Source organism: Nyctereutes procyonoides, unplaced genomic scaffold (assembly GCF_905146905.1).
Source record: "Nyctereutes procyonoides isolate TBG_1078 unplaced genomic scaffold, NYPRO_anot_genome, whole genome shotgun sequence".
Lineage (NCBI taxonomy): Eukaryota > Metazoa > Chordata > Mammalia > Carnivora > Canidae > Nyctereutes > Nyctereutes procyonoides.
In genome coordinates this window covers 79,574,229-79,600,682 of record NW_026575125.1, presented here as the reverse complement: position 1 = coordinate 79,600,682, position 26,454 = coordinate 79,574,229, and the positions used below count along the sequence as shown (strand labels likewise).

The following is a 26,454-nucleotide window of genomic DNA, read 5'->3' as shown; positions in this document are numbered from 1 at the left end:
TTCCAAGTCATAAATGGGTACCAGAAAAATAGTTACACACCACAGATCAAAGAAAATGTCAGAACTGGCTGGGGAGGAGTGTCAGAAAGTTATGGGTAGTGAGGATGCCTGCATCCCAAGAGTCCCCAGGAATGAACCAGACAGGAAGCTTGTTCATGTTCTGAACATTTTTTCTCAAGAAATAATCAAAAACAGACCTGGGGTTAACTCTGGGCTTACCCAAAGATTTGCCACCCCTAAGAAACCTATCGGGACTACAAACAGGAGATACCATCAGTAGCTGCAGACAAGGACTTCTATGGCTGTATATAGCTACACAACAGGAGAACCCTCCCCATTCCCCAATGGGAGAACTTGGAACTCACACCACTGCCAAAGAGGTGAGTCAGCAACTTAGAGTGCCCAGATGGTTTGCCAGTTTAGACAACAGACCAAAGTATGATGTTATCCTGAGGGATTCCCTCCCCCAACCCATCACCAGAATAATAGTGGGAGGGGGAATCTGGCTACAAAGGTCTCAGTAAATTCATGAATGTGAAATAAACATATCCCAAAGGGAAATCAGTTTCCAGAGAGGGGGGGGGTAAACTGGGAAAAGAAGAGAGAATGGTCTTTGTCTCCTTTCTCATGATTAAGTGGTGTTGAGGGAGACCAAATGTATGGTTTAGCCCACAGGTGGAAGGATGGTGAAGTGTCACACCTAGACCAGAGTAAGACAACACAACAGGAGGAGCCCTGGATATCACCCAGGGTCTATGGGTCTAGAGCCTGAAGCTGTCATGGCCCTGGGATAGCTTTACACCAGCTGGTTGTGATTCTGGGCTGTCTCCTATTGGGGCAGGTGTGGACAATCATCAGGGTTGGGGTCAAGGTCCCTAACCTGCATTTTCAGAAATATCTCTGGGCTTCTTTACGTCTTTCTAGGACAGGGTTTCCCAGCCTCATCACTCTCGACACTTGAGAATGAATAATTATTTGTTGCAGGGGGCTGTCCAGTACACTGCAGGATGTTTGGCAGAATCCCTGGCATCTACCCATTAGACGCCTAACTCTCTACCCCTAAGTTGGGACAACCAAAAATGTTGCCAGATATTGCTACTTGTCCACCAGAGAGCAAAACTGCCACTGTTTGGTAACCATGGAAGCAAGGAGGTCTTTAGGGATAGTGAAGATGGGGGCAGGGGAGGGGAGAAAGTTGCAAGGAGAGCATCCTCAGCAATGCCCAGAGCTACAGGGGAGGCCTAAGATAGATAGGAGGTGAAAAGGGTTCACTGGGTCTGGTATTCACTTTTGATCTTTGAGCAGATCTGGGCTGGGGAGGGACAGAAGCCAAACCACAAGGACTGGGGAGTAAATAGGAAGCAAGGAAGTGCAGTTATAGGGAGCCCTCTAAGGACTCCAGGCTATGAAGGGAAGGAGTGGGGGTAGGACACAGGGCTGAAAGAGAGTTCTCTGGAATGTGGGAGAAACTTGAACCATGGGGAAGGAAACAGCTGAAGAAAGCCTAAAAACATAATATATATAAGGAGATAGACTCTGCCTATTCTATTGGAGGCATTATCCACTGAACTATTCTTTTTTTTTTCCACTGAACTATTCAATGAAAAAAAATATGACAGCCAATTTTGTGTGTGTGTGTGAAACAAAACTCCCCAAAGTTCTGTAACTCTGCATATGTATGATATGTATATTATAGATTTATGTGTGCCTTATGTTCTAGATTAATGTTTGAAAAAGCATAGAAAAAAAGATCTGGAAAGACATTTAGCAAACAAGGAATTACCTAGTGAGGGTAAGATCAGGGTTGGGACAGTAAGCAGCAGGTGAGGTGCTGGGGATATAAAGTGGGGTGGGATTTGGGACAGTGGGGTGGAGGGCTTTTAGATTTTCATATATTTCTGTATTGTGTAAAGTAAAATAAATGCTTACAAAAATACCCAAAAAAGTGTTATTTACTGGCTTGGGTAGATTTGGAAAGGTCACCTCTTCCTCAGACAGGAGGGAAGGAGAACAGACACTGATCTGTGGTGAGGGATTTGGAAATAAGGGGGCTCCTGCTTGTGTGCTCCTGATGTGGGCTGATAAGAAGAAAGACACCTGAAAGAACAAGAAATGACAGTCACGGTGCGGGTGGGAAGCTTCTGAGCAATGGCACTCTGGGAAATAACTACAGCAGATGGAGGTGAGGCACCGTGGGAGAGAAAAAGATCACTGAGCAGCACTAAGTGGGATAGGACCCAACAAAGAAAACCAAGGAGGACGACAGTGACAACCAGGGAGAAGGGGGTAGGTCCAGGAGGTGTGCCAGACACAAATCTTTTGGATGTTTTAATCTGCCACCTACTCGCTATGGCAAAAATAGCACATACAAAAGGGGAAGAGGCTGGAGGGGCTGGCAGGGATCTGTGCCTGACTCTCTACTCCTTCTAGGTTTGTAGCATATCTTCTCAGTTGCTGTTCTGCTATGGAGAAGCTGAGCACTAGTTCTATTTTGCTTTCAGGTCTGGTCAGCTGGGAGCACAATTTCTAGCGGCCCCATCTCTACCTTGCAAATACCTGAGTATTATAAAGAGAATTTCAACTTACTTCAGGTCTTTGATTTTACAGTATGGATTACACAGTGCTTGGCAGAGCAATTGTAGCCGAGATGCTGGCAGATTGCACAGCTGTGAGGACCTAAAAGAGATGAAAAAGCAAAAATAATTTAAAACCAAATAGTTAAAAATTTAAGTAAAAGGCTAATTTTGGCTTCTCTTACCATACTAGTATTCATTTGCCTCTTCCAAAAGCCTTAAGCGGCATTACCCCATTTTGCAGATAAGGTAATTAAGGCACAAAAAAAGTTATGGTTTTTGCCTAAGGTCACATAGGTAGGAATAGTAGGAAAGTCAGCACTCAGGTCTCACTTCAAAGCCCAAGCTATGTCACTGTGTGTCAGGCACCAAGGTAAGCACTTGCCATATACAGATCATCTTAGCTGGTCCTCAACGCAATAATGGAAATTTTAATCACCATTTTGCAGATGGCTGAGACAAGTCAAATGACTTGTCCAAGCTATCTTTATAATACAACTATTGCTTGGTTGCCAGTACTAATAGAAAAATTAACAATCACCGAAAACTAGAAGAGTTCTTATGGTACTTCTATTTTTAGTTTTTTGAAGAACACCCAAAGAAAAAAACACTAATTCAAAAATATATATGCACCCCTATGTTCATCAGCCACATTTTTTATGGAAGGAGCCCAAGTGTCTACCAATGGATAAAGAAGATGTGGCAAATATATACAATGGAATGCTAGCCATAAAAAAGAATGAAATCTTGCCATTTTGCAACAATGTGGATGGACGTAGAGGGTATTCTGCTAAGTGAAAGAAATCAGAAAGACAAATGCCACACAATTTCACTCATATGCTAATTTAAGAAATAAAATGAGCAAAGAAAAAGAAAAAATAAGCAGACTCAAAATACAGAGAACAAATTGGTGATTGCCAGAGGAGAGGTGGGTGGAGGATGGGTGAAATAGGTAAAGGGGATTAAGAGTACACTTCTCTTGACAAGCAATGAGAAATGGATACAACCACTGAATCACCATATAGTATGCCTGAAACTGATACAACACTGTATATTAATTATACTCGAACAAAAAAAAAGCAACTAGAAAAGTTCAATAGTAAACTCTCAGTCACCATGCTTATGAAAGGAATATTTTCAGTTAAATTTTGAAGAAAGTTTAAGCCCTCTGATAAAGGCAATAGGGCTAAGACAGAGGCTTCATTTAAGGCTGATTTTCTGGAAATTCAGAATGAACCAGGGACCCCTTTTTGTTTCTTTCAGTGTTTAAAAATTCTCTATGTATTTGGCCATTATTTTACTCTACAATATACAGTTGGGTTGAAGCTGTCAAGAACTTGTCAAGACACAGTAGCCAAGGTCCTTGGTAATTCCAAGTCCATGTAACTTCTACCCCTTCCACTCTAGTCCCGAACATAACTCTTGCTGCACTTCCCTTCCCCTTCCCACTTCCCTCAAACACACATATCCCATGCTCATTTCTACCTCTATGCTACTGCCCAATGAGGAGATAAAAGCATCAAAGAAAAGACTAGGGTTAGCTCTCTCCCAAGTACAGATTTCTGCCCACTCGCTTCTTCTTAAGGTCCCCTACCCCTCAGCTGGTCCCACAACTAAAAGAGTTGCAATGTCCATATTTTTTCTTTTCTTTCTTTTATTTTTTTTTCTTTTTGAGAGACAGAGCACACAAGGGAGGGAAGGGCAGAAGAAAAGAGACAATCTTAAGCAGGCTCCACACTCAGCGCAGAGCCCAATGTGTGGCTCCATATCACAACCCTGAGATGGTGACCTGAGCTGAAATCAAGAGTCAGACACTTAACCAACTGAGCCACCCAGGCACCCCAGCAATGTCCATCTTAACCCAAGTACTGAGAACAGACTTACGACCAGTGACATTTTCTAGATAACACAGGTACAAATATTCTTGGCTGCTTTAGTCAGTAAGTCAGTGTAACTCTATTATTAGTATATAGAATCTGTATCATTTAAGTGGTTTACCTAAGCCTCTCTGAACCCTTTGTAAAGGTGAAGCTCTGGACCCTTTGCGAAGGTGCAAGCCTGGTAGAAAAAGCCCCAGCTTTACAGCAATATACACAGGAGTGCAGTTCTGGCCCTCACTAACCTGGAGCTCATTGAGGCCTCAGTGATGAAGTATGTGTAGAGGAGAGTGATGACCAATTCAATGTTAAGCTTACCACCTTTTCTAGAATAGTCATCAACACCAAAATAGCAGAGTCCTCAATGATAATCTTGATGACTTACATGCTCATAACACTTTATAATTATAAAGCACATTCACAGAGTGACAGTGAAGACTAATATACACACACACTTATAGTGGCTAGCACAGTGCCTGGCACATAGTAAGTGCTCAGAAATGTTAACTTCCCTCATTGTCTACTTAGGCTAGCATTCAGTATGTGACAGATATTCAATAAATCCTTATTAGATTGACTGACATAAAATATGGAAAGCAGAGAAGATTTACTTATCAACAATTGTAAAAATGATCATATGCCTGACTACTTGAAATAAACTAGAATGCCCATTGTTTCTAAAGGCCAAAACATGGGAGAAAAGACATTAATATACTCACTGATTAAGTGCCGAAGCTGGTGGTATGAATGCAGAGGCTCGCTCTTCCTCCTCAAATCCAAGTAGGTGCTGACATTTCAGGGACACTGACAGGTGACTGTGACTGCTTTTTACACAGAATGACATAGCCAGAATGTCCATTTTTGTATAGGTAGGTTGAAGCAATATAATTGACTGTAAATCATCAATTATCCCTTTTGTATATTCCTCTTCCTGAATCTCATACAAACAATGAAACAAGTCCATTGGCTCAATCTGTAACCTAGAAGATTTATCCTTTATTTCTTTCTCAGTCCACTTCAATAACTCTTCTCGAAGTCCTGGAGAGATTTTTCTTCCAAAAATAGTTTCCACAGCCTTTCCCTTTCCTTTATGTAAAAGGCCAAATAAGAACTGTATCGTTAGTGATGAAAACCCTTTTCCATATTGTTGGAATATTTCTTGCCACGTTTTTCCCACTTGACCAAAAAACATCCAGTTGCTATCATTCTTCAGGACATAGAACACAGCAGTCAAGAACTCTTGGAAACTGAAGTGAAGGAAAGTGTAGACACTGGCACTTCCTTTAACTTTTTTCAAAAAGTGACTTAGAAAAGTGCAATTCATATCATATATTCCTATCCCATGTCTCCTGAGGTCACTGACTTCAAATAGGACCTGCTGGTTCTGCAGTCCATCTGCAGCCAAAGAGCAAAGGCCCCACAGGCAACTCTGTCCCTTCCACACCGAGATGCCTGTAAGGGTTTTAAGGCACTTGGAGAAATAAAACAGATACACATCAGTCACGGTCTGAAGTGACCTCATAAGAGTCCTGTCGCCATCTCCCTGTGACTGCAGGACCCTGCAGATCATCCAGGAGATGATGGGAAGAGACGACATAATGTCAAGGCTTTCATTTTGTTGCAGCTCATAAAAGACCTTCATTGCTACAGTTGCACCTGAAAACTGACTCAAGAAATATGCTCTCTTTTCAGCATCTGTAAACCATACAATCTCTGCCTGGATATGTTGTTTTAACAGAGAGTGGAGCTTCTTCATGGTTGTAGGCCGGGCAGTTATCAGCAGGGAAGATTCAGGGAACAGTTTTTTCCTCACAAAACTACATAAGAGGGTCTCTACTGGCTTCTTCTCCTGGGGATTAGCACTAAGATCCTCTTCCTGGTTATCTACAGGGCACTGAAGCTCAGGAAATCCATCAAGAATGAACAGAAGCTTCTCTGGATACATAGGAATAACTTCCAGGATTGGTCCATCTATATCTTGGAAAGTGTTAGTGATCAGATCAGTGGCACTAAGGTTAGCAATACCGTTTATTTCTCTGCAGTTTACATAGATGAGATAGTCAAACCTGCCTGGAGTAACCATTCCTGCTGCCCAGTCATACATGAACTTGTGCACTACAGCTGTTTTTCCAATCCCCGCACATCCCTGAAGCACCACAGTTTGGGATGAGCTGGAGCCCTCTTCATCAGGATCAAATACGTGTTCCATATCAATAAAATTATCTTGTTGAGGAATCCCACACGGTGTCTTTTCTGATATACCATGTTCTTTTACAACAAGCAGTCGTGACTCTATATGTTTGCCATGGTGATAACATTTATGGACTCCTATGTTTAGGTATTTTTCTTTTAGATGTTTTCTAAATATTTCCTGGTAATCTAATGAGGTGACACCAAGAGTTAGTAATCACAGAATCCTAGACAACACAAACAACTATAACTCATACCACCCTCTCCACTTGGGACATCTTAATAGGTCCTCCAATTTTACACGTCTAAAGCTGAGCTGTTGATTTCTACATGGGTGTCCACCCCCCCAAAAAAAAATCCTCCCCAGGCATCTCATCTCAGTTAAATGGTGCCACCAAGTGGCTCAGAAAAATGTTAAGAGTCATTCTTTATTTCTTTTCCTTCTCTTGAATCCTCCAAATCCAATCAATTAGTAAGGCCTATGAGATATACTTCCAAAATAAGCCTCCAATCCTTTCATTTATCATTACATCCTCAAATACCACCCAAGTACAGGGCACTATCAAGTCTTTCCTGAACTGCTAAAATAGCCTCCTACTCATCTACTCTAGCTTATCTATGGCTCCCCTTCACACAGAAGCCAATATAATCTTCTAAAAATACCAATTATATCATGTGACTGCCATGCCCAAAACCTTTCAAGAGCTTTTCATTGCACTTCATATGAAATCTCAAACTCTTATCTTATCTTACAAGGTATACCATGAATCACTCTCCTTCTCAGTCCCTACGCTCAAGCCACATTAGCCTGGTTTCAGTTTCTCACAAATGCTATGTTATTTCTCACTTCAGGGCCTTTCCACTAGCTATTCTCTCTGCCTGGAACACTCTTCCTGCTCTTCCCATGGAGAGCTTCTTCTCATCCTTCAGATCTCAACTTAAACATTACTTCCTAGAAAAGGATTTGCCTGACCACTCAATTTAAAATCATGTCCTCTCTATTATTGCCTTTCCCCTCTGTCTCCTCTTTACAGCTCTTATCACAATTTATAGTTGTCCTATTTATTTTTTCATTATCTGCTTTCCCACTAAACAATAATCTACATGAAGATAAGGACCTTATTTGTATTCTTCACCATAATACGTTAAGTACCTAGCATGGTACCTGGCATATAGTAGACACTCAATAATTATTGCATATAGCTATAAATGCTTTTGAATTAAAAACAAGTCATTTGTTACTCCCACTCTGTGCCAGATACTTTACTAGCTCTTTATATGCATTTCTGATTTAATACTTAGCATAATCCCAGAAGTAGGTATTATCCACATTTTATAGCTGAGGAAATTGAAATTTATAACCAGGGTTATGAGTTCATGGGTGTACAATCTGTGCACACGTCTTATGCTCAGAAGGACCCACTGGTATAATGTTCTGCTGTTGCTATCTTGAAATTCTTGATACTTTTGAATAAGGGGTCCTGCCTTTTCATTTTACACCACATCCCATCAATTATGTAGCCAGTCCTGATTATTACATTAGATAACTTGTCCAAGGTTCAACAGCTAGTAAATGGTAGAGACTTAATTAAGATTAAGGTTTGTCTAAAGCCATGGTCTGTGTGCTTAAATACCATACTATACAGCTTTTCACTTTCTGCAACTAGAAAAAATAATCCAAGGAGTCAGTTATCAAGTTCAAACTTCTGTTAAGTGAATGTCTAAGCTAGCATTTCCCAAATAAGTGTTCCTTGGAACACTATTTTGCAAGATATTTAAAAAGCTGTGGGAAAGATGTCCAGTGGTCAAATAAGTTAAGGGGAATGCACCCTTTATCTCCTTTTAGAGTTTCTCAATGCATGTTAGCATATCAAAGGATCTGAAATGGCCTACAGTAAAAATGAATAAATAGGCTAATTAACTTGGTTTAATCCAGCATTTCTGGTCTCAAATGACTATAGAACCCTTTCCTACAAGCAAAGTTATTACGGCCTGGACAATGGTGCTCTGTAGAACTGCGTGAGAAATGCTAATCTAGATAAGTGTTGGCAAACTTCCTCTGTAAAATTCTGTAGTTTAGGCTTTTGGGTCTCTGTTGCAGTTATTCAACTCTGCCATCTAAGCTTGAAGGTAGTCATACACAATATGTAAATGAGCGCGCATGGCTGCTTCTAATAAAACTTTATTTACAAAAACAGGTCCCTAGTTTGATTTGGCCCACTGGCTGTAATTTGCTGGCCTCAATTTAGATCACTCCTAAAACAGACAGGTCTGTTCTAGCCATAAAGCTCTGTACATCTGGTGCCTGACGACCATCAGTGGTCCTCCTAGTATTCAAATATGTATTCTATATGTTATAAAAGTCCTATATGTTATGGCAATTTAGAGCTTCATAGATATTACCCCCTCCAAAAAATCAATGGTTACTGTCTAATGAATATGGGGGAAGAAATGGGAGTGGAATGTGGATGAGAAGCCAGGTTTTTAGGAGGCACTTTTCACAAAACAAAAAAAAAGTAAAAGAGAGAAGACATCTACCTGTGAATTCTTTCCATGAAGATGGAGACTGAGAATTTGAAGCAGCTGTGGGAGGAAAGAGTTGAGATTAAAAGAAGCACAAATACACCTTCCAATTAAAACATGAAATATACAGAAATTTAGCCACATTGTTTCAGCCATTCCTGCTGTTCCCCCAGACAGAAATACAAGGAAGAAAGTCACCTCACATCTATTCTAGCTCACCCACAAAATTATTTTTTAACTGAGACCTTCACACACATATATTTAGGGTATAAACATTTACATTTTTATGCTCTGTAAGGAAAATTTTAGGCATTAACTTAAAGCAGCACACATTATTTGAAGTGACTATTTCTGGTATTTTGCTTTTCATTGAGCATTAGCCTATTGCTTCTGTTGGAGATTGTTTTGAGCTTAATTTATTAGTGAGAAATAAGGCACTGCTGATGTTAGTGTGACATATATACAATGATTTAAGATTTGAATACATATACACATTCAACCCAAACACTTACATATATAGATATATGGATAGAAATACACAAATATAGGCACATGTGCATGCATGCATATACACACACACACACACACACAGCCTCCACATTCCTATAGCTTTTTAGTACATGCACACCTTTAAAAGCAAGAGTGGGACTTATACTTGGGAGAAGGTATGAAAATGTGGATGGGAGGAAGCAGAGTCTGGAGAGGTAGATATAACAATGTCACAGAAATGGGCAGGCAAGTGAGTGGTCTGCTGATGATAATCAGTTTCTATTCCCCATAACTAAATATTTCTTGGAGCTCAGGAATCAGCCACAAGGGGAAGGACTCCAGCAATCTTCACTCTTTGCTCTTTTGTGCTGCCTCCTGTGAAAATCTGTGGTTACAGTAAAGGGAGAGACTTGAGTCTTTTAGGATTATAAATGCTTTTGGGATCATGGAAAACAGTAGAAACCACAGTTGCTTCTTCTCTTTTCTTTTTCCTCATTTTGGAAAACACAAAAATTGTGGAGACATTTTTAAGAGATTATTAATGGGTAAATACTGTATCCATGTAGCATCTCAATATACACAAACCTATACACATGCAACACAATGTTAAAGATTCCCCCCCAAAATCCCAAAGTCCACGAGGAGAAGTAGGAGAAAAAGAATGAACAGGATTATCTAGATTATACCATCTCTTACCTCATTCAGTTACTCACCTTTCTGTTCAGACAATAAACTCCAAGTACAGGCAGGTTCCATATCTTTTCTTTTCTTTTGACTGGTCATCCTGGCAAATCAATAAGACTGTAATCCAAAACAGAAATGATGACTGAAAGGCCTAGTGGAAGCTCAAAGTAAAAAGGAACTCAAGAAAGACTACTCCAGGCACTATAGAGTTAGGGAAGAGAGAAGGCCCAATAATCAAGTAGATTTGCTAGGGTGGGACTACGGGATCACATGAAGAAAGATCAAAACCAACAGTCTTTAACTTGAAGAGGAGAAAAACTAAAAGAAGGTAGAATGTCTGTAAACTTTTGAACAGTACAAATATGGGAAATGTGAAATTGGGCTCTGAATTGGGTTACTAAGAGAAGCAAAGGATTTAGAGAATACACCTCTAATGTCTAGGGTCAAGATAAAAAAGAATGACTGTGTCTTTCCACAACATATTTTTGGTGCCATTAATAAAGGAAGAATTCTAAGACCTTAGATTGGAATACTGTGGTATAAGAGAAACAATCTATAGTATTAGGAGATATAGGCCCTAGCCTATAACTATGGACCTATAACTATGGACCTATGGACCTTGAGTAAAATTCTTTCTGGATCTGTTTTATCATTTTCACAATGATAGAAGAATTCTAGAAGAATTCTAAGACCTTAGATTGGAATACTGTGGTATAAGAGAAACAATCTATAGTATTAGGAGATATAGGCCCTAGTTCCATTTCCATAACTATGGACATATGACCTTGAGTAAAATTCTTTCTGGGTCTGTTTTATCATTTTCACAATGGCTGAGGGAATGTTTGCCCAGGTTTCTCTCCAGGTTGAACATTGTAAGATCAGTGGTTCTCAGTCCTAGCTGCACATTAAAATTACCTTCATACCACCCTCCATAATTTTTTTGCCATATTACTTATCACTTTATAACACACTTGATAATTTTCTTATGTATAATGCTTATCGTTCATTTTCATTCTTTCCCACCTAAATTGAAGTATTGGCCCCAATTCTCAACCTTTGCCATGAACTTTGCAAGTCTACACAGCAGAAGTGAGGCTTATTTTCCCAGCTCTTGTGTTTGCGCTCAGCCTTGAGACTTGCTTTGGCTAATAAAGTACACACAGATGTAACTTAAGCAGGGGCTTGAAATATGCTTGCACAGTTGGACATGCTCCCTCTTGCAATTCTCCCACTGGTATGAGATGAGCCATGAGAGACACAAGTGCCAACTAGTCCACTGGTCTGAGGAGAAATGCATGAAGCAGAGCCATACCAGTTTACTCAGTCCTGAAGCAAGAAAAGTTGTCATCCCAACCTAAATCAGAGTTGCCCAACAAAGCTCTGCTTAATCAGCTTGAATCCTGGCTAGGCTCCAGAAATGTGAGAATAAGTACTTAATAAGTTCTTAGTTTTTCATGCCACTAAGATTTTATCGTTGTGTTACGTATCATTGTGACAATACCTAACTGATACATCCTGCTAGGAAGTAAATACCTAGAAAGTATTTAGCATAAAGAAGACATTAAATATTCATTGAACAGGGGCACCTGGGTAGCTCAGCTGGTAAAGCATCTGCCTTTGGCTCATGATCCCAGGGTCTTGGGATTGAGTCCTACGTCAGGCCCCCTGCTGAATAGGGAACCTGCTTCTCCCTCTCCCCCCTGCTTGTTCTCTCTCTCTCTTTTAAATAGATAAATAAAAATTCAAAAATCTTTTAAAGATAAACTTATTGCATAAAGATATGCTTATTGAAAAAATTGGAATGAATGAATAAAAGCGTTTTTTTTAAAAAAAATCCAAGGCCAAGTCTGCATTCCTGATAAATTAAATCAGAATTTTTGATGATGAGATTTGGTATTGACTTTTTTTTTCAAAGCTCCCCAGGTGATTCTAATACACAGGGAAGAGAGCCACCATTCTAGATTCAGTTATTTTTGATAGAGGAGAGTTTATTGGTAAAGCACACAGGCTTTGGAATGAAATAGAAGTGTTCAAGCTCTGACTACCACTTATGATGAGACAACTATTGAATTAATATCTCTAAGCCTCAGATTCTGCAACTGTTAAATAGGAATAACAATAGTACTTTCCTTATAAGGTTATTTTTTTTAAAGATTTTTATTTACTTATTTAAGAGAGAAAGAGCACGAGCAGGGGGAGAGACGGGGGAGAGGGAGAAGCAGACTCCCTATTGAGTGGGGCGCCCAATAGGAGGCTCGATCCCAGGATCCTGAGATCATGATCTGAGCTGAAGGCAGGCGCTTAACCAACTGAGCCACCCAGGCACCCTCCTTATAAGGTTATTATGAACATTAAATGAGATAATGCATATAAGGTCTCCAGTACATTACACGGTACGCAGCAGAGGCTCAATAATCCTAAACTATAGCTAATATTGGCATTGCTGTATCATTTGATATGGAATAGAAATGACTTTGAATTCATGTAGACCTTAAACTCCATTTCCACTGCTTTCTAGCAATATGTTGAATAAATTGCTTAAACTCTGAGACTACAGTAACCCATCTATAAAATATGGTGATAATAATAACTTCATTAATGTGTTGTGAGGATTAAATAAGGCAACATACATAAAATATTTAGCACATGACCAAGTACAATATAAGAGGGAAAATAAGCTGGCATTTATTATAACTGACAGAAGTTACATTCCATTAAGATCTCCACATAACAACTTCATTCTTACAAGATGGAATGTTCCCAGCATAGAGCTATAGTCCTATGCCCTGGATGGATTTTTTTCCCCAATTACTAGGAATATCATGTCCTCCAAAACATAGAAACAATCCTCCAGTTACAAATTGCTCCAAGAAGTGTTCTTGCCCTCAGGTAATGATGCTGAAGGGATGTCATTGGTCATTTACTCTCTTCCTGGGAAATTTCAATCATGTTCATTATTTCAGTCATCCTTACAACCTCTAATTCTTTATCGCAGTAGCCTTCTACTCTGCAATCTATGTTCATACATCTGAAGGCTTCCTCAACACACCACCACCACCCCCACTTAGATGTTGACATCTGTCTTTTTATTTCCTTTCATAGCTTTTATTTGGTTCCTCCAGCATTCTTTCACTGATCTGTGTTCTAATGAGAAACTCTATCCCTCTTAGTGGAATAATCAGATTCTCTTTGCCTGAATTTAAAAGCCTGAGTGGAGACTTATAAGTCCTGAAGTTCTGCCACCCAAATGCTCCAAGCTTTCTTAGTTCTGGACCTCCCTGAGGCTTTGTTTTTCAGCATTTCCTTTGGTTTTGATCAACTCCAGTAGTCTTCCCCAAATTCCTATCTTTGCTTAAGTTACTCAGAACCAAGTTCTATTGCCTGTGGCTAAAAAATCCTGACATAGAAATTGTACCAGAAAGTGAGTTACAGTCAACAGACCTTTGGGGAATTATGGGGATATTTTACAACTGGTTATTAGACTGAGTAAAAGGCTGTGAGATGGCTCAAATTCCAGGATAGCAAAGCAGTGTCTATTGTACTAAGATCTCCACTAGAACATATCGCATCTTTAATGCAAAGTAGTACAAGATGCCCTCTCCAAGGAGACAAATCAAAGTAAGATGTCTCCTCTGGGCAGCTGAAATTACAAAATGGTAAAATGGTGTTTCCTTCTCTGGGTTCCCAGCAGCACCAAGCTAGGAACACAAGTTAGACAGCAGAATATGCGCTAATTTCAGTCCCTACTCAGATGCTTGGCCCTGTGCCTTTCAGTCAACAAACTACAACTTTTCATGGTGACTCTACATGGTATCCATGTTGCTAAAAATAGGAAAGAACTGCTACAAATTTAACATCAAATCTCACCTCCAGGGCTAAAATGAGACTGTACTTTTAAAAATTGATATTTAATTCACATATCATAAAATTCACCCTTTTAAAGTATACAATTCAATGATTTGTAGTGTCTTCACAAAGTTTTACAACCATCACTATCTAACTCCAGAACAGTTTTATCACCCCAAAAAGACACTGTGCCCATTAAGCAAACACTGCCCATTCTCCCCACCCCACATTCTTTAGAAACCACAATTCTACTTCCTATCTCTAAGGATTTGCCTATTCTGGATGTTTCATATAAATAGAATAGTACAATAATGGTGTCTTTTATCTGGCTTTTTTTCACTCAGCATAATGTTTTCAAGGTTCATCCATGTTATAGCAATGTATCCACACTTCATTCCTATTTATAACTGAGTAATAATTAACTTCACATTCACTAGTATGGCTATAATTTTAAAAATGGAAAATGGTAAGGATATGGAGAAACTGGAACCCTCATATATTGCTCATGGGAATATAAAATGGTGCAGCCACTGTGGAAACATTTGGCAAGTACCTCAGTAAGTTAAACATACAAATAACATATTACCTGGCAATTCCACTCCCACATATATATCCAAAAGAACTGAAAACAGGTATTTAACACAAAAATTTGCACAAGGATATTTATAGCAGCACTATACTCAATAGCAGAAATGTGGAAACAACCCTATTGTCCATCAGCTGATGAATCAATAAGCAAAATGTGGTATATACTCACAATGAAATATTATTCATAGTCATAGAAATTACATTTAGTGGTTGCTAGGAATTGAGAGAAAAAAAGAAAATGAGCAAAATATTTGAATAAACCTTTCACAAAGGAAGATATACAAGTGGCCAATAATAGCACATGAAAAGATGCTCAACATCATTAGTCATTAAGGAAATGCAAATAAAAACTACAGTGAGGTTCCACTTCATACCCACCAGAATGGTTAATATTAATAAAATAGACCCTGCCAAACGCTTATAAGGATGTTGGTGGGAGAGAAAAATGATACAAAGATACAGCAGTTTCACATAAAACAAAACATACACCTATTCTATGACCCATAAATTTCATTCCTAGATATTTACCACTCCCCACTGCAATATATATACATTTTTTTCACAAAATAATTACACAAGAATGTCTACAGCAGTTTTATTCACAATAGCCCATACTAGAAACAGCCCAGGTATCCATCAACATAAGAATGTATAAGCAAACTGTGATCTAGCCATACAATAGCATTATTCAATAATAAAAAGGAATGAAGTACTGATACAAGCAACAATGTGAATGAACCATGCAGAGAGAGCTTTACACAAAAGAGTATGTTTTGTGTAATCCCATTTATACGAATTTCTAAAATGTGCAAAACTAATCTATCACAATAAATCAGAATAGTGACTACTTCTGGTGAGGAAGAGGAGATGAGGATTAACTGAACTGCAAAAGAGGAATTCTTTGATATGACAGAAATGTTCTGTATCTTGATAGAGGTTTTGGTTATGCCAGTTATCAAAACTCATCCAATAAAACACATGATTCTTGTATTTCACTATGCATGCTAAAGGAGATAGATAATGGAATATTATTCAGCCATAAAAAAAGAAATCTTGCTGTTGCAGGAAGTCATCAAGAGGATGTGACCTCCAGCTGACCCAGGAGCTAGACCTGGGCAATTGGAGGCTACTTACTCCCTCCCCCATCCTTAGAATGTGCATTCCATTTGCCTTCCCCACTCTCAGAAGCTGTTCCAAGGACATAGTCTTGAGAGAGAGTAAAGTGTTGTTGAGCCCATCTGGATGGTATACATGACTAAAACCCCTTGAGGCCTCTATATAAACTTAAGATTCTGGTGGGCAAGTGTGAAGATCTACTCCTCTTGCAGCTGCCCAAGACAAGCCTCAAACATAAGCTTCCTTGCTTATTAAACCTGCCACCTACCAATCTGAGGTAGTCTGCCTCTACCTTCCTTCTCTCCCTGCAAAGAAACACCTGCCATTTTCAGCAACATGGATAGACCTTGAGGGCATTATGCTAAGTTAAGTAAGTCAGACAGAGAAAGACAAAAACTATATGATCTCACTTATATGTGGAATATAACACAAAACAAAAAACTAGCCCACAGATACAGAGACAGATTGGTGGTTGCTAGAGGCAGTGGATAAGGGGTAGGTGAAATGAGTGAAGGGAGTCAAAAGGTACCAACTTCCAGTTATAAAATAAATAAGTCATGGGGATGTAATGCATAGCGTGGTGACTATAGTTAATGATACTGAATTGCATATATGAAAATTATTAAGAGAGTAGATCTTAAAAGTTCTCATCATAAGAAAAACAATTCTGTATGGTGATAGGTATTATTTTTTTTGGTGATAGGTATTAACTAGACTTGCTGTGGTGATCATTTCACAATATACACAAATATTGAATCATTATGTTATACACCTGAAATTAATATAATGTATGCTAATTATATCTCAGTTAAAAATCAATAATTACTGGAATAGAAAGCAAACAATAAGAATAGAGTAGATCAATAAAAGGAAATGCTAGTTCTTTAAAAAGACTAATGAAGGGGCTCCTGCGTCCCTGGGCTCAGTCAGTTAAGTCCTGACTTCAGCTCAGGTCATGATCTCAGGGTCCTGAGATGGAGCCCCGTGTCTGGCTCTGCCCTCTGTGGGGAATCTGCCTTTCCCTCTCCCTCTCCCTCTGCCCCTCCTCCTGCTCACGCTCTCTCTCTCTCTCTCTCTCCCTCTCTCTCTCTCTCTCTCATAGAAGTAAAACATTTAAAAAGAAAAAGATCACATCTGAAACTAAGTATGTACTATATGTTGGCTAATTGAATTTAAATAAAAAAAAGACTATAGAGTGCTTGGGTGGCTCAGTCAGTTAAGTGTCTGCCTTAGGCTCCGGTCATGATCCCAGGATTCTGGGATCAAGCCCCACATCTGCCTCCCTGCTCAGCAGAGAGTCTGCTACTTCCTCTCCCTCTGTTCCTCCCCTCCCCCCACTTATGCTGTCTCTTTCAAATAAATAAAAATATTTTTAAAAATTAAAAAAATAATAAATAAGACTAATAAAATGGACAATTTTTTAGCAAGTATTATTTCAAAAAGAAGGCACAAATTAAATAAAAGGGAGCCAAGTTACAAAAATGGAGATTTAAAAATGATCAGAAAATTACTTTTTAGAAGTACTATGTCCTATGTTTTTTCTATGTATAACTTTTATACCAACAACTTAAAAAAGCTAGGTGATATGGATATTTCCCAAGAAAATAAATAACTAAAGTTGGCTTAAGAAATAAAAAACTTAAATAGACCAATTAATCATAGAAGATGTGAAATGATAATAATCTACTTCAAAAGTCACCAGCCCAAAAACCTTTGTGGGAGAGTTTGACTCGTTGTTTAGGAACAGATTAATCAAACTTTATATAAATTTTCCATAGCAAAGTAATAGAATGGAAATGACACCATACAGTCATAAGGCTAATATCACCTTCATATCAAAATTGACTACTAAAAGGAAAGAAATTATAGACCCATCTCACTTATGAACTTAGATATAAAAATGCATAACCTTAATATCAAAATCAAACAAGCACAGGAAAACTATAGGCCATCATTTCTTTTTACAGGTGTGCAAATGACATTTTTGGTAGGACAATTCTTCCTTTAGCATTCCTGGTCCTCATCTACTAAATACCAGTAGGATCCCCCCCCACACACACAGACAACTAAAGGACTTCCAAACATTTCCAAATGCCTGCTAGAGGGGTGCTTCAGCCCCAGGTGGAGGATCAATGCTACATCTCCTTTGTGAAGACAGATACAAAACTGCTAAATTAGTCCCTCAAATTCTATAGTATATTTAAAAAGATACATCATTAATCATACATTAATCCTAGGAAAGAAGAGATATTTTACATTTACACGTCTGTTAATGGGCAACAGGGCACCAACTCCTTACTTGGAAAATTAACAATTACAGGGAAAGAGTTAAGCATTTATCCTGTCTTTCCTATAGGACCTGTATTTTAGGCTTACCAAATAGCCATAGTAGATGAGGGATAGTTCTTAAAGAGTCATATGCTAGCTAACAAATGCTGAAAGAATGATAGGATCGTTATTTTGAAATCCTTAACAAAATAACTGTTACCAAATGGATGGTAAAGCCATTAGGTGAAAAGATGATGGAGAATATTACACTGAAGGGATAAGACTATCATCATTTCGATTCTCTTTCAGTATTACTAAAAGATGAGCAAACTCTGTAAAAGGAAGTACACAGTATCAACTATGAGACAGTCTCACCAAATAATAATAGACTCTAATCAAGTGTTTAGCTCTAAAAAAAAAACAAAAAACAAAAAAAGTGTTTAGCTCTAATTTCCAGTAAACAAGGAATATAGGCAATATAAAAATAAGTAAAACAGCACTTCAAGGAAGTAATTAGTCAAATCCATGTTGTGAGAGAGTCTACAGGACAACTGGAAGTATCTTCAACAAACCAATGGCATGAAAATAAAAAAGAGGAGGTATTGCTCTGTGTTAGCTTTTTAAAAAACTTGAAAGAAACTTATGCAACAAGTTAGTTGCTAGGAAACTTAGTACAACAAGTTAACCTTGGTTGGATCCTGACTGGAACAAACCCCAAGGTTAAAAATGTATTTTAGACAATCGGGAAAATTTGTATGGGTGTTGGGTTTTAGTGTAATAATGGCATTATGATTGACGAGAAGATTCGTTTGTGCTATAATTTTTTGTGATGCACACTGAAATATTTAGGAATGAAGTCAGATAACATTCATGATTAGCCTAAAACATCCCAGTAGAAAAGGGGGGTAGGGATAGCTGAACCAAGTAGGACAAATGTTGCTACTGAAGTTGAATTATGGGTACATGGGGTTTATTTTGTTCTCTACTGTTATTTATGTTTGGAAATTTTCATAACTGAAAGTTTTTAAAAATTTTTTATTTATTCATGAGAGAGACACACACACAGAGAGAGGCAGAGACACAGGTACAGAGAGAAGCAGGCTCCCTGTGAGGCGCCCAATATAGGACTTGATCCCAGGGCCTCGGGGTCATGCCCTGAGCCAAAGTCAGATGCTCAACCACTGAGCCACCCAGATGTCCCCGTAACTGAAAGTTTTTAAAACACTATCAATGCAATTCAATTCAATGCTTTAACAATTTAAAGGAGAAAAACCTATATGTCCACCTTACAGGTAAAAAAGCAAATGACAAACTTTCATATCCATTCTTTCTTTTAAAAAATAAGCCCCCAAAAAGTAAGCCATAAAGAAAAATGTATTTAATAAAGAGCAATTGCCAAAAACCCACCATAAGCATTTTAGAAGCATTCCTATTTTTTTAACTTAAACTTTGTTAGTTAACATACAATGCAATATTGGTTTCTGGAGTAGAATTCAGTGATTCACCACTTACATACAACACCCAGGGCTCATCACAAGTGCCCTCATTAATACGCATCACCTATCTAAGCCCTTTCCCCCTCTATCTCCTCCCTCAATCAACCCTCAGTTTGCTCTGTCTTTAAGTCACTTATGGTTTGTTTCCCTCTTTCCTTTTTTAATTTTCACCCTTCCCATATGTTCATCTGTGTTCTTTCTTAAATTCCACATATAACTGAGATCATACGGTATTTGTCTTTCTCTGACTGACTTATTTCACTTAGAAGCACTCCTATTAAAGGGAAGGATAAGATAAGGATGTCTGATATCATTGCTACTATTCAATCTTATACAGGGTCCTAGCCAATGCATTCAGGCAAGAACAATGCACATAGAATACAGGTTGAAGACAAAGAGACAAAACTATCAATATTTGCACATAATCTGTTTGCCTAACTAGAAAATCCAATAGAATCAATTAACAAACTATTAGAAATAAAATAGAATTAAGTAAATTTGCTGGACACACATGATTTCACACAAAACTCAATAGTTTTCTTATACACCTATAATAATTATAAAATGAAAGAAAAAAATCCTGTTAATAGTAACAAAAACTATAAAGTATCTAGAGGGACGCCTGGGTGGCTCAGCAGTTGGGTGCTAGAAATGATCCAAACAAGATACGTTCAAGACATTTATGGAGAAAATCATAAAACATTACTAAAGAACTAAAATTTTGAATAAATGGAGAGCCATACCATGTTTATTCATAAAAAAGACGCAATATAAAGATGCAAATTCTCCCCAGTTAAATCTGTAAACTCAATGCAATGTCAACAAAAATCCCAATAAGATTCTATATGGGTAAGATGATCCCACTATAATATCCATATAAAAAGGTAAACATGCAAGAATAACAAAATATTTGAAGAAAAAAAGAAAGCTCTTTCCCATGCTAGATATCAAACATGTTACATAAAACTATAGAAATTAAAAATGTGGTATGAATGCAGGTATAAATAAATGGATCAGTTGAACCAAATAGAGAATCCTGAAATAAATCTAATACATATTAAAAATCTAGTATTGACTAAAGATAGCATTTTTTTTTAAAGATAGCATTTAGAAGTCAGTAGAAAAAGGAAAGAGAGAGGCATGTACAAAGATTTATATTTTATCACATTTTATATCAGCAAAAAGTTGTAAATAACCGAGTCAGTGGGGAAATTGCTGTACAAATTGTAGCCTATCTGTTCTGCAGAACACTATGCAACAGTGAAAAAGAACAAGTTAAATTTATATGTACTAACATGAAAAATTTTCAGACATAATGTTGAGTGAAAGCAGCAAGTAGCAGAGCAATACATAGAAGCATGATACAATTTCTATCTTTTATTTATTAAGATTTTATTTATTTATTCATGAGAGACACACACACACACAGAGAGAGAGAGAGAGAGAGAGAGAGAGGCAGAGGGAAGCAGGCTCCATGCAGGGAGCCCAAGGTGGGACTCAATCTCGTGTCTCCAGGATCACGCCCTGGGCTGATGGCAGTGCTAAACTGCTGAGCCACCAGGGCTGCCCAATTTATATCTTTTAATAACACTAAGTAATACTGTATATTCTGTGTACATGAAAGAGAGAGAGAGGAAGGGGAAGGAAGAGAGAGAACGTTTGCAAATGAATAGAAAAAGGTTTAAGAGAAGATAAGCTAAACAGTGAGTAGAGAAGAGGAGAGGCAGGGAGGAAATCAATGATGACAGAGGTTTTAGCCCTCCCTTTAACGTTCTATTCCTTTGAAAGAAAAATGTATATATTCACATGCAAATGTGAATTAAGTACAAAAATAAGAAAATTAAAATCAGCATAACAATATGAATGAGTCCAGTTATGTAAAAAATTCCATGTAAGTACTTATTTTTTAATATAAATGCATGGAAAAGATACTGTAAAGACTCTATATTGTTCTGATCTTTTACCATGAAAATATATATTATTGAATAATTTAAAAATAAAGACATGAGGGGTGCCTGAGTGGCTCAGTCGGTTAAGTGGCTGCCTTTGGCTCAAGTCATGATTCCAGGGTCCTAGGATCGAGCCCCACATCAGGCTCCCTGCTCAGAGGGAAGTCTGCTTTCCCCTCTCCCTCTGCTTCTCCCCCAGCTTGTTCTCTCTGTCTCAAATAAAAACTTAAAAAAAAATACATGGAAAGAGTCAGACACATTAAGTAGAAAAAGCCAGTTGCTATTTTATATATATAACTATATTGCATACAAATACAATAAAAGTATACGTGTACCATATGTGTGCATATACATACATATATTCTAATGTACACACAAAAATACAAACTGGACTTTCACAATTTACATACTCTTGTATTTGATTATTTTTTATAATGAGCATATAGGTATGCATTACTTAAGAAATATTGTAAAAATTTTGCCATATATATATATAGCAAATTATTATGTTCTACACCCTAAACTTATACAATGTTATATATCAATCAGATCTCAATCAAACTGGGGGGAAATAATTAACATACAAATACAGAGAAATCTGATTATGTCATTCAGCTACTTAAAACTCTTTTAAGAGGAGTATTCCTGCTGCTCCTAGAATAAAACTTAAAATAATTAAGGAAACTTGCCATTCAAGCTCAGCTCTCCCCCTTGTTTTATATGCCCTAGGCACAGGAGATGCCTATCAGTTCTTCAAGTCCTTTATACTGTTCTAGCTTCCGGTCTCTGCACATGCTACTTTTTCCCTCTACTTGGGACACTTCAGGCACCCCTCATCCACCTCCATCTACCCCAATTGATCCTTCAGTTCTCATCATTTCCTCAAGGAAGCCTTCCCTGACACTACAGACAGGGTCAGGTCTTCCATAAACCCTCCATAAGCCCTAATGGAACCCTTCTTTTTCCTTCACAGCTCTTCTCACAGTTTGCAGTCTTCTATTTATAGGGTGGGATTATTAATTCCAATTATCACTCTCTCTAGACAGGAAGCTCCACGAGAGGAGGATTTTTGTCTGTCTTGTCATATCTTGATATCTAGCAAGAGCTTAGCAAATATCTGCAAAAGAAATGACTGCTTCTTGTTCATTAGAGTGGACTTTGACTTTGGCACTAGCTCCATTTTCTTCCCCATGGGTGTTATGCCATATGTTGGCAAACTGAACCCCAATAAAATTAATTAATTAATTAATAATTTAAAAAACCCTGCCATCATATAAGCAACCTCAATGCCTATGGATCACTCACCCAATTGTCCCTTGATCTACCCTCATTGTACCTTGATCTCTACTTCTACAATCCCTGATTACATGTCACTTCACTTGCCATTTCTAGCCATTAGCGTTCCAGACCATCTGCTAAACATGGGACCATTCCACTTTAGAATTCCTGAACTCCACTATCTCAATCTCTGGCTATAACCTCCCACTCTTGTTACTTGTTGGTGCTCAGAATACCCACTCATTCTCATCAAGATCTCCATCCTTTGATTTCTCCCATTCTCCAGGTCATTACCTCCTCAGTTTTACTCTGTAGCCAGTCTAGTCTCCATAGTACACCACTGTAACCACTCTCTCATTAGCAGTCTCACTGTTCTTACCATTTTCAATCTACCATTTTACTGAGCATTTACTATGGGCCACTCTGCATGCATTAACTTTGTGACTTCTCACAACTCCTAAATGAGGTAGAGACTACCAGTGTCCCCTTTTATGGATTAGGGAAAGGATTCTTCTTTTAAAGGAAAGGATTCTTAAAGAGGGGAAGTAATTTGTTCAAGGTCACACAACCAGAAAGTGGTGGAGCAGGGTGGAGCTGGCATGTGAACAAGATCTACCTCACAGCAGTCAGTACTCTGAATCAGTCAGTAGGTTATTTTGTCATAGAGGGAAAGGTAACTCTAACTACAACAGGGAAAATGAACCATGGGAGGAAAGAGGGCAATTGTGAAGGCTTGAATACCAATGCAGCAATCCAGGTGAGAGCTGATGGTGGACTAATTATTATCTCCCTGAATGTGGCAAAGAATTCAAAATAAAATCCCACGTACTTCAGCCCTGTGACTTTACAGGATAGGCTTGGTGGGCTTTGTATGAAGAAGATGGCACAACTAGGTGTGCCTAGAAGAGACCAAAAAATAGATCACCAGTCTATACATTTTTCCAGAATAAGATGTTTAACTTCTCTGGAAAGATATATATTTCTACTTTTGCTGCCATTTATTAAATACTTCCATGTGCTGGGAATTTAGTGTAGTGTTAGTTACACTCCCAGCAACCCCGTGAGCGACTACCCCATTTTATAGATGAGGAAAGTGATACCCAGGAAGATGAAGACAATGGCTTAGGGTCCCAAGGTTAATTAATGACAAAGATGGGCTCAGACCTCAAGCCCGCTGGTCTCCTTTTAGTCTCTTTTCCCCCAAAGCGCCAACTTAGCAAGGTCTGAGGCTAGTGAGATCGTCGTCCGCCCCACCCCCTCCCACCCCCGCTCCTGTGTCCTGGCTTTAGAGGATGGCCACGAGATCCCCTTCCGTAGTCGTTCACTGGGCGGGAGGGGAGAAGGCAGAGCGTGTCATCCCGCCTTGTCACCATCTCTGAGGGCACCAGGACCCGGAGGCATAGCAAACCCAGCCTCGAAGTCACACGGAGCCCGCGGCGGGCCCGCAGAGCCGGCGACGGCTCAGTCACCTGTCCCCTTCCTCCTCTCACACAATCTAAAGGGACCTATTTGGGGTTTCTACCCCTTGAAGCCATGATCTGAGTGGCCACAGATGGCCGTCCGCGGGCCCAGGAGCCCTCTATGCTTATATGCAAACCGTGTGGGGTTTTTTTTTTTGGGGGGGGGTGTTCTTGTTTTAAGGAGATGGTCAATAATTTTCCCCGATTTTCAAAGGGGTCATGTCTTCCCTCCCTCCCCACCTGAGAAATGGCAAGTTAAGAGTCACGACTTTAGGCTCTGCCAGCCCGAGCTTCTCTGACATCTTTACCTCAGTCCCGCACGCACGCAGTGTCAGTCCCACCCCCGGCGTCAGCCAGCAGTCCTTTCCGTTTTCCCCTCCCCCTGACGCACGCCTACACGCAAGCACCCCACACGCACGTACCCCACACGCACGCGCTCCGCGCACGCGCTGCCATTCTCCACGCACAGCTCTGCGTACACACACCGCCCGAAAAGTTGCTGCGCCAGCGTGCGCGCGCGCGTCCCGCACGCCCCTTCACACTCACTTATTCCTCGCGCCCAGGCGCCTCTGCCCACCCCTCCGCACGCGCATCTCCTGCTTCCGGCTCAGGGCTCCTGGGGGGGCTGGCGGGGCCGGACTTCCCCTGCTGCCCAGCTTCTCCGGGCGCCGAGTTGCCACACCAGTGCCCTCAGCTCACCCCGCCTGAGCTGGCGGCAGCTCCACAGGCCCGTCTGACTGGGCCGCCACTTCCTCCTCACATCCCAGGAGACACCGGGCGGGGTGTGGCACCTCCCGCGCTTGGCCACCAGGGCGCTTATAGGACAGGGCAGCTAGCCACTTGGGCAGAGGGAACTCTCTCAATTTCCTCTCCCTCCGAACGGGATGTTGGGGAGAGGGGGCGTTTCTCATCGCTGGGAAAAGCGCTCACCTGGTTCCCAAAGCCAGTTGGCCCTTCCTCTATTTCCTGCCAGAGGGAAGGGATACGGAGAGGGAGCCAAGGTCTTCGGGGCGGGGAAGGGGGAAATGACTCAGAGAAGAGGCGGCTCGGAGGGAGGGACCGGCCTGGAAAGGGGGGGCACTGGGAGGTGGGAGGAAAAGGCTTTCCTTTTGGGAAAGCCGCGGTAGGGGCGGTTTTGAGGGTGTCTTACACAGTCGTGCAAATCCTTCCTGGTCAACTCCAAGTCCTGGAGCCACTGGGTGGGAATATTTCTGAAGTGCTGGGCCTTAAAACTCCTCATTTACACACACACACACCCCGCCCCCGCACCAGAGGCAGCTAAGGCCAAGAGCCTGGCTAGTTGCTTACAGGCACCAAGGAATCTTACTGGTCTGAGCAAAGGGCACAGGAATTAACTCTTTATGTTCTGTGGAGCCAGTAATAGTCTTTTCCTCCTAGGGTTGTTGGAACGATTAAATTAGTACATTTCAAGTGCTTAGAATAGTGTCAGGGACACTATAGGCAATCGATGATAGCTCCTATTATTACAAAGTTTTCATTCAACGGTGATCTGTCTCCCCTCTAGATTATGAGTGTCATGAGGGCAGAGACTACGTGCTTTAGTCAATACTGAACTCTAGCACCTGACACAAAGAGTCTATCAATAAACTATTTGTTGAATGAATAAGTGACTAATTGTATGATAAGTGCCAAGACCCTCTCTCTTCCATGTAAGGAGTACATTTGTGGAAGTTTGAGGAAAAAAGGCTGTGGTGGGGGAAGAAAGTATCACATAGGACCCCTGTTGTTTTCTAGATCAAGTGCTCTGTTCTGTCCTTGGAAAATGGAACGTCATTGGCAATTTCCTACAGGGATACATAGAAAACTGTCAGACAGCTAACCTGAAATTTGAAACTGAGACATAACTAGAGCAGTATCTGTATTTTGTACAGTTAGTGAATAAATCAAGGGAAGAGGGCTCAAGTGGAAAGCTAAAAAGTAATGGTGTCAGATGTAAGTGGGGGAGACTGACATGCAAGCTCTGAGTGAAAAGAAGTGTGTAAAGAGTATACTCGTCTCAAAAGGGAGTCCGATGGAGGTCCCAAAGTAACAGCAAGGTTATCCACCTTTCTATTCTAGTCATAGGGTCCCTGATGATCTGCCCTGATGTCCCAACA

The 26,454-nt window shown here is 39.8% G+C and overlaps 1 protein-coding gene across 7 annotated transcripts in view; it reads right to left on the bottom strand.

Annotated features, from left to right (window-relative positions):
- LOC129517819 (NACHT, LRR and PYD domains-containing protein 12-like) overlaps positions 1-25,347 on the bottom strand; it is a 42,345-nt gene extending 16,998 nt beyond the window's left edge. Inside the window, exons 1-5 of one of the 7 annotated variants that reach the window (XM_055337967.1) lie at positions 25,268-25,347; positions 10,366-10,453; positions 9,179-9,223; positions 5,170-6,829; positions 2,587-2,676 (exon numbers count right to left, since the gene is read on the bottom strand). In XM_055337967.1, coding sequence (XP_055193942.1) covers positions 2,587-2,676; positions 5,170-6,829; positions 9,179-9,223; positions 10,366-10,435 — 1,865 coding nt within the window. In that variant the 5' untranslated portion in view covers positions 10,436-10,453; positions 25,268-25,347. Of the gene's footprint in view, positions 1-2,586; positions 2,677-5,169; positions 6,830-9,178; positions 9,224-10,365; positions 10,454-24,645; positions 24,693-24,759; positions 24,787-24,883; positions 25,078-25,267 lie in introns of those variants that run through there. The other 6 variants (XM_055337970.1, XM_055337966.1, XM_055337971.1 and 3 more) reach the window with 6 other exon arrangements.
- Between the last annotated feature and the right edge of the window lie 1,107 nt (positions 25,348-26,454).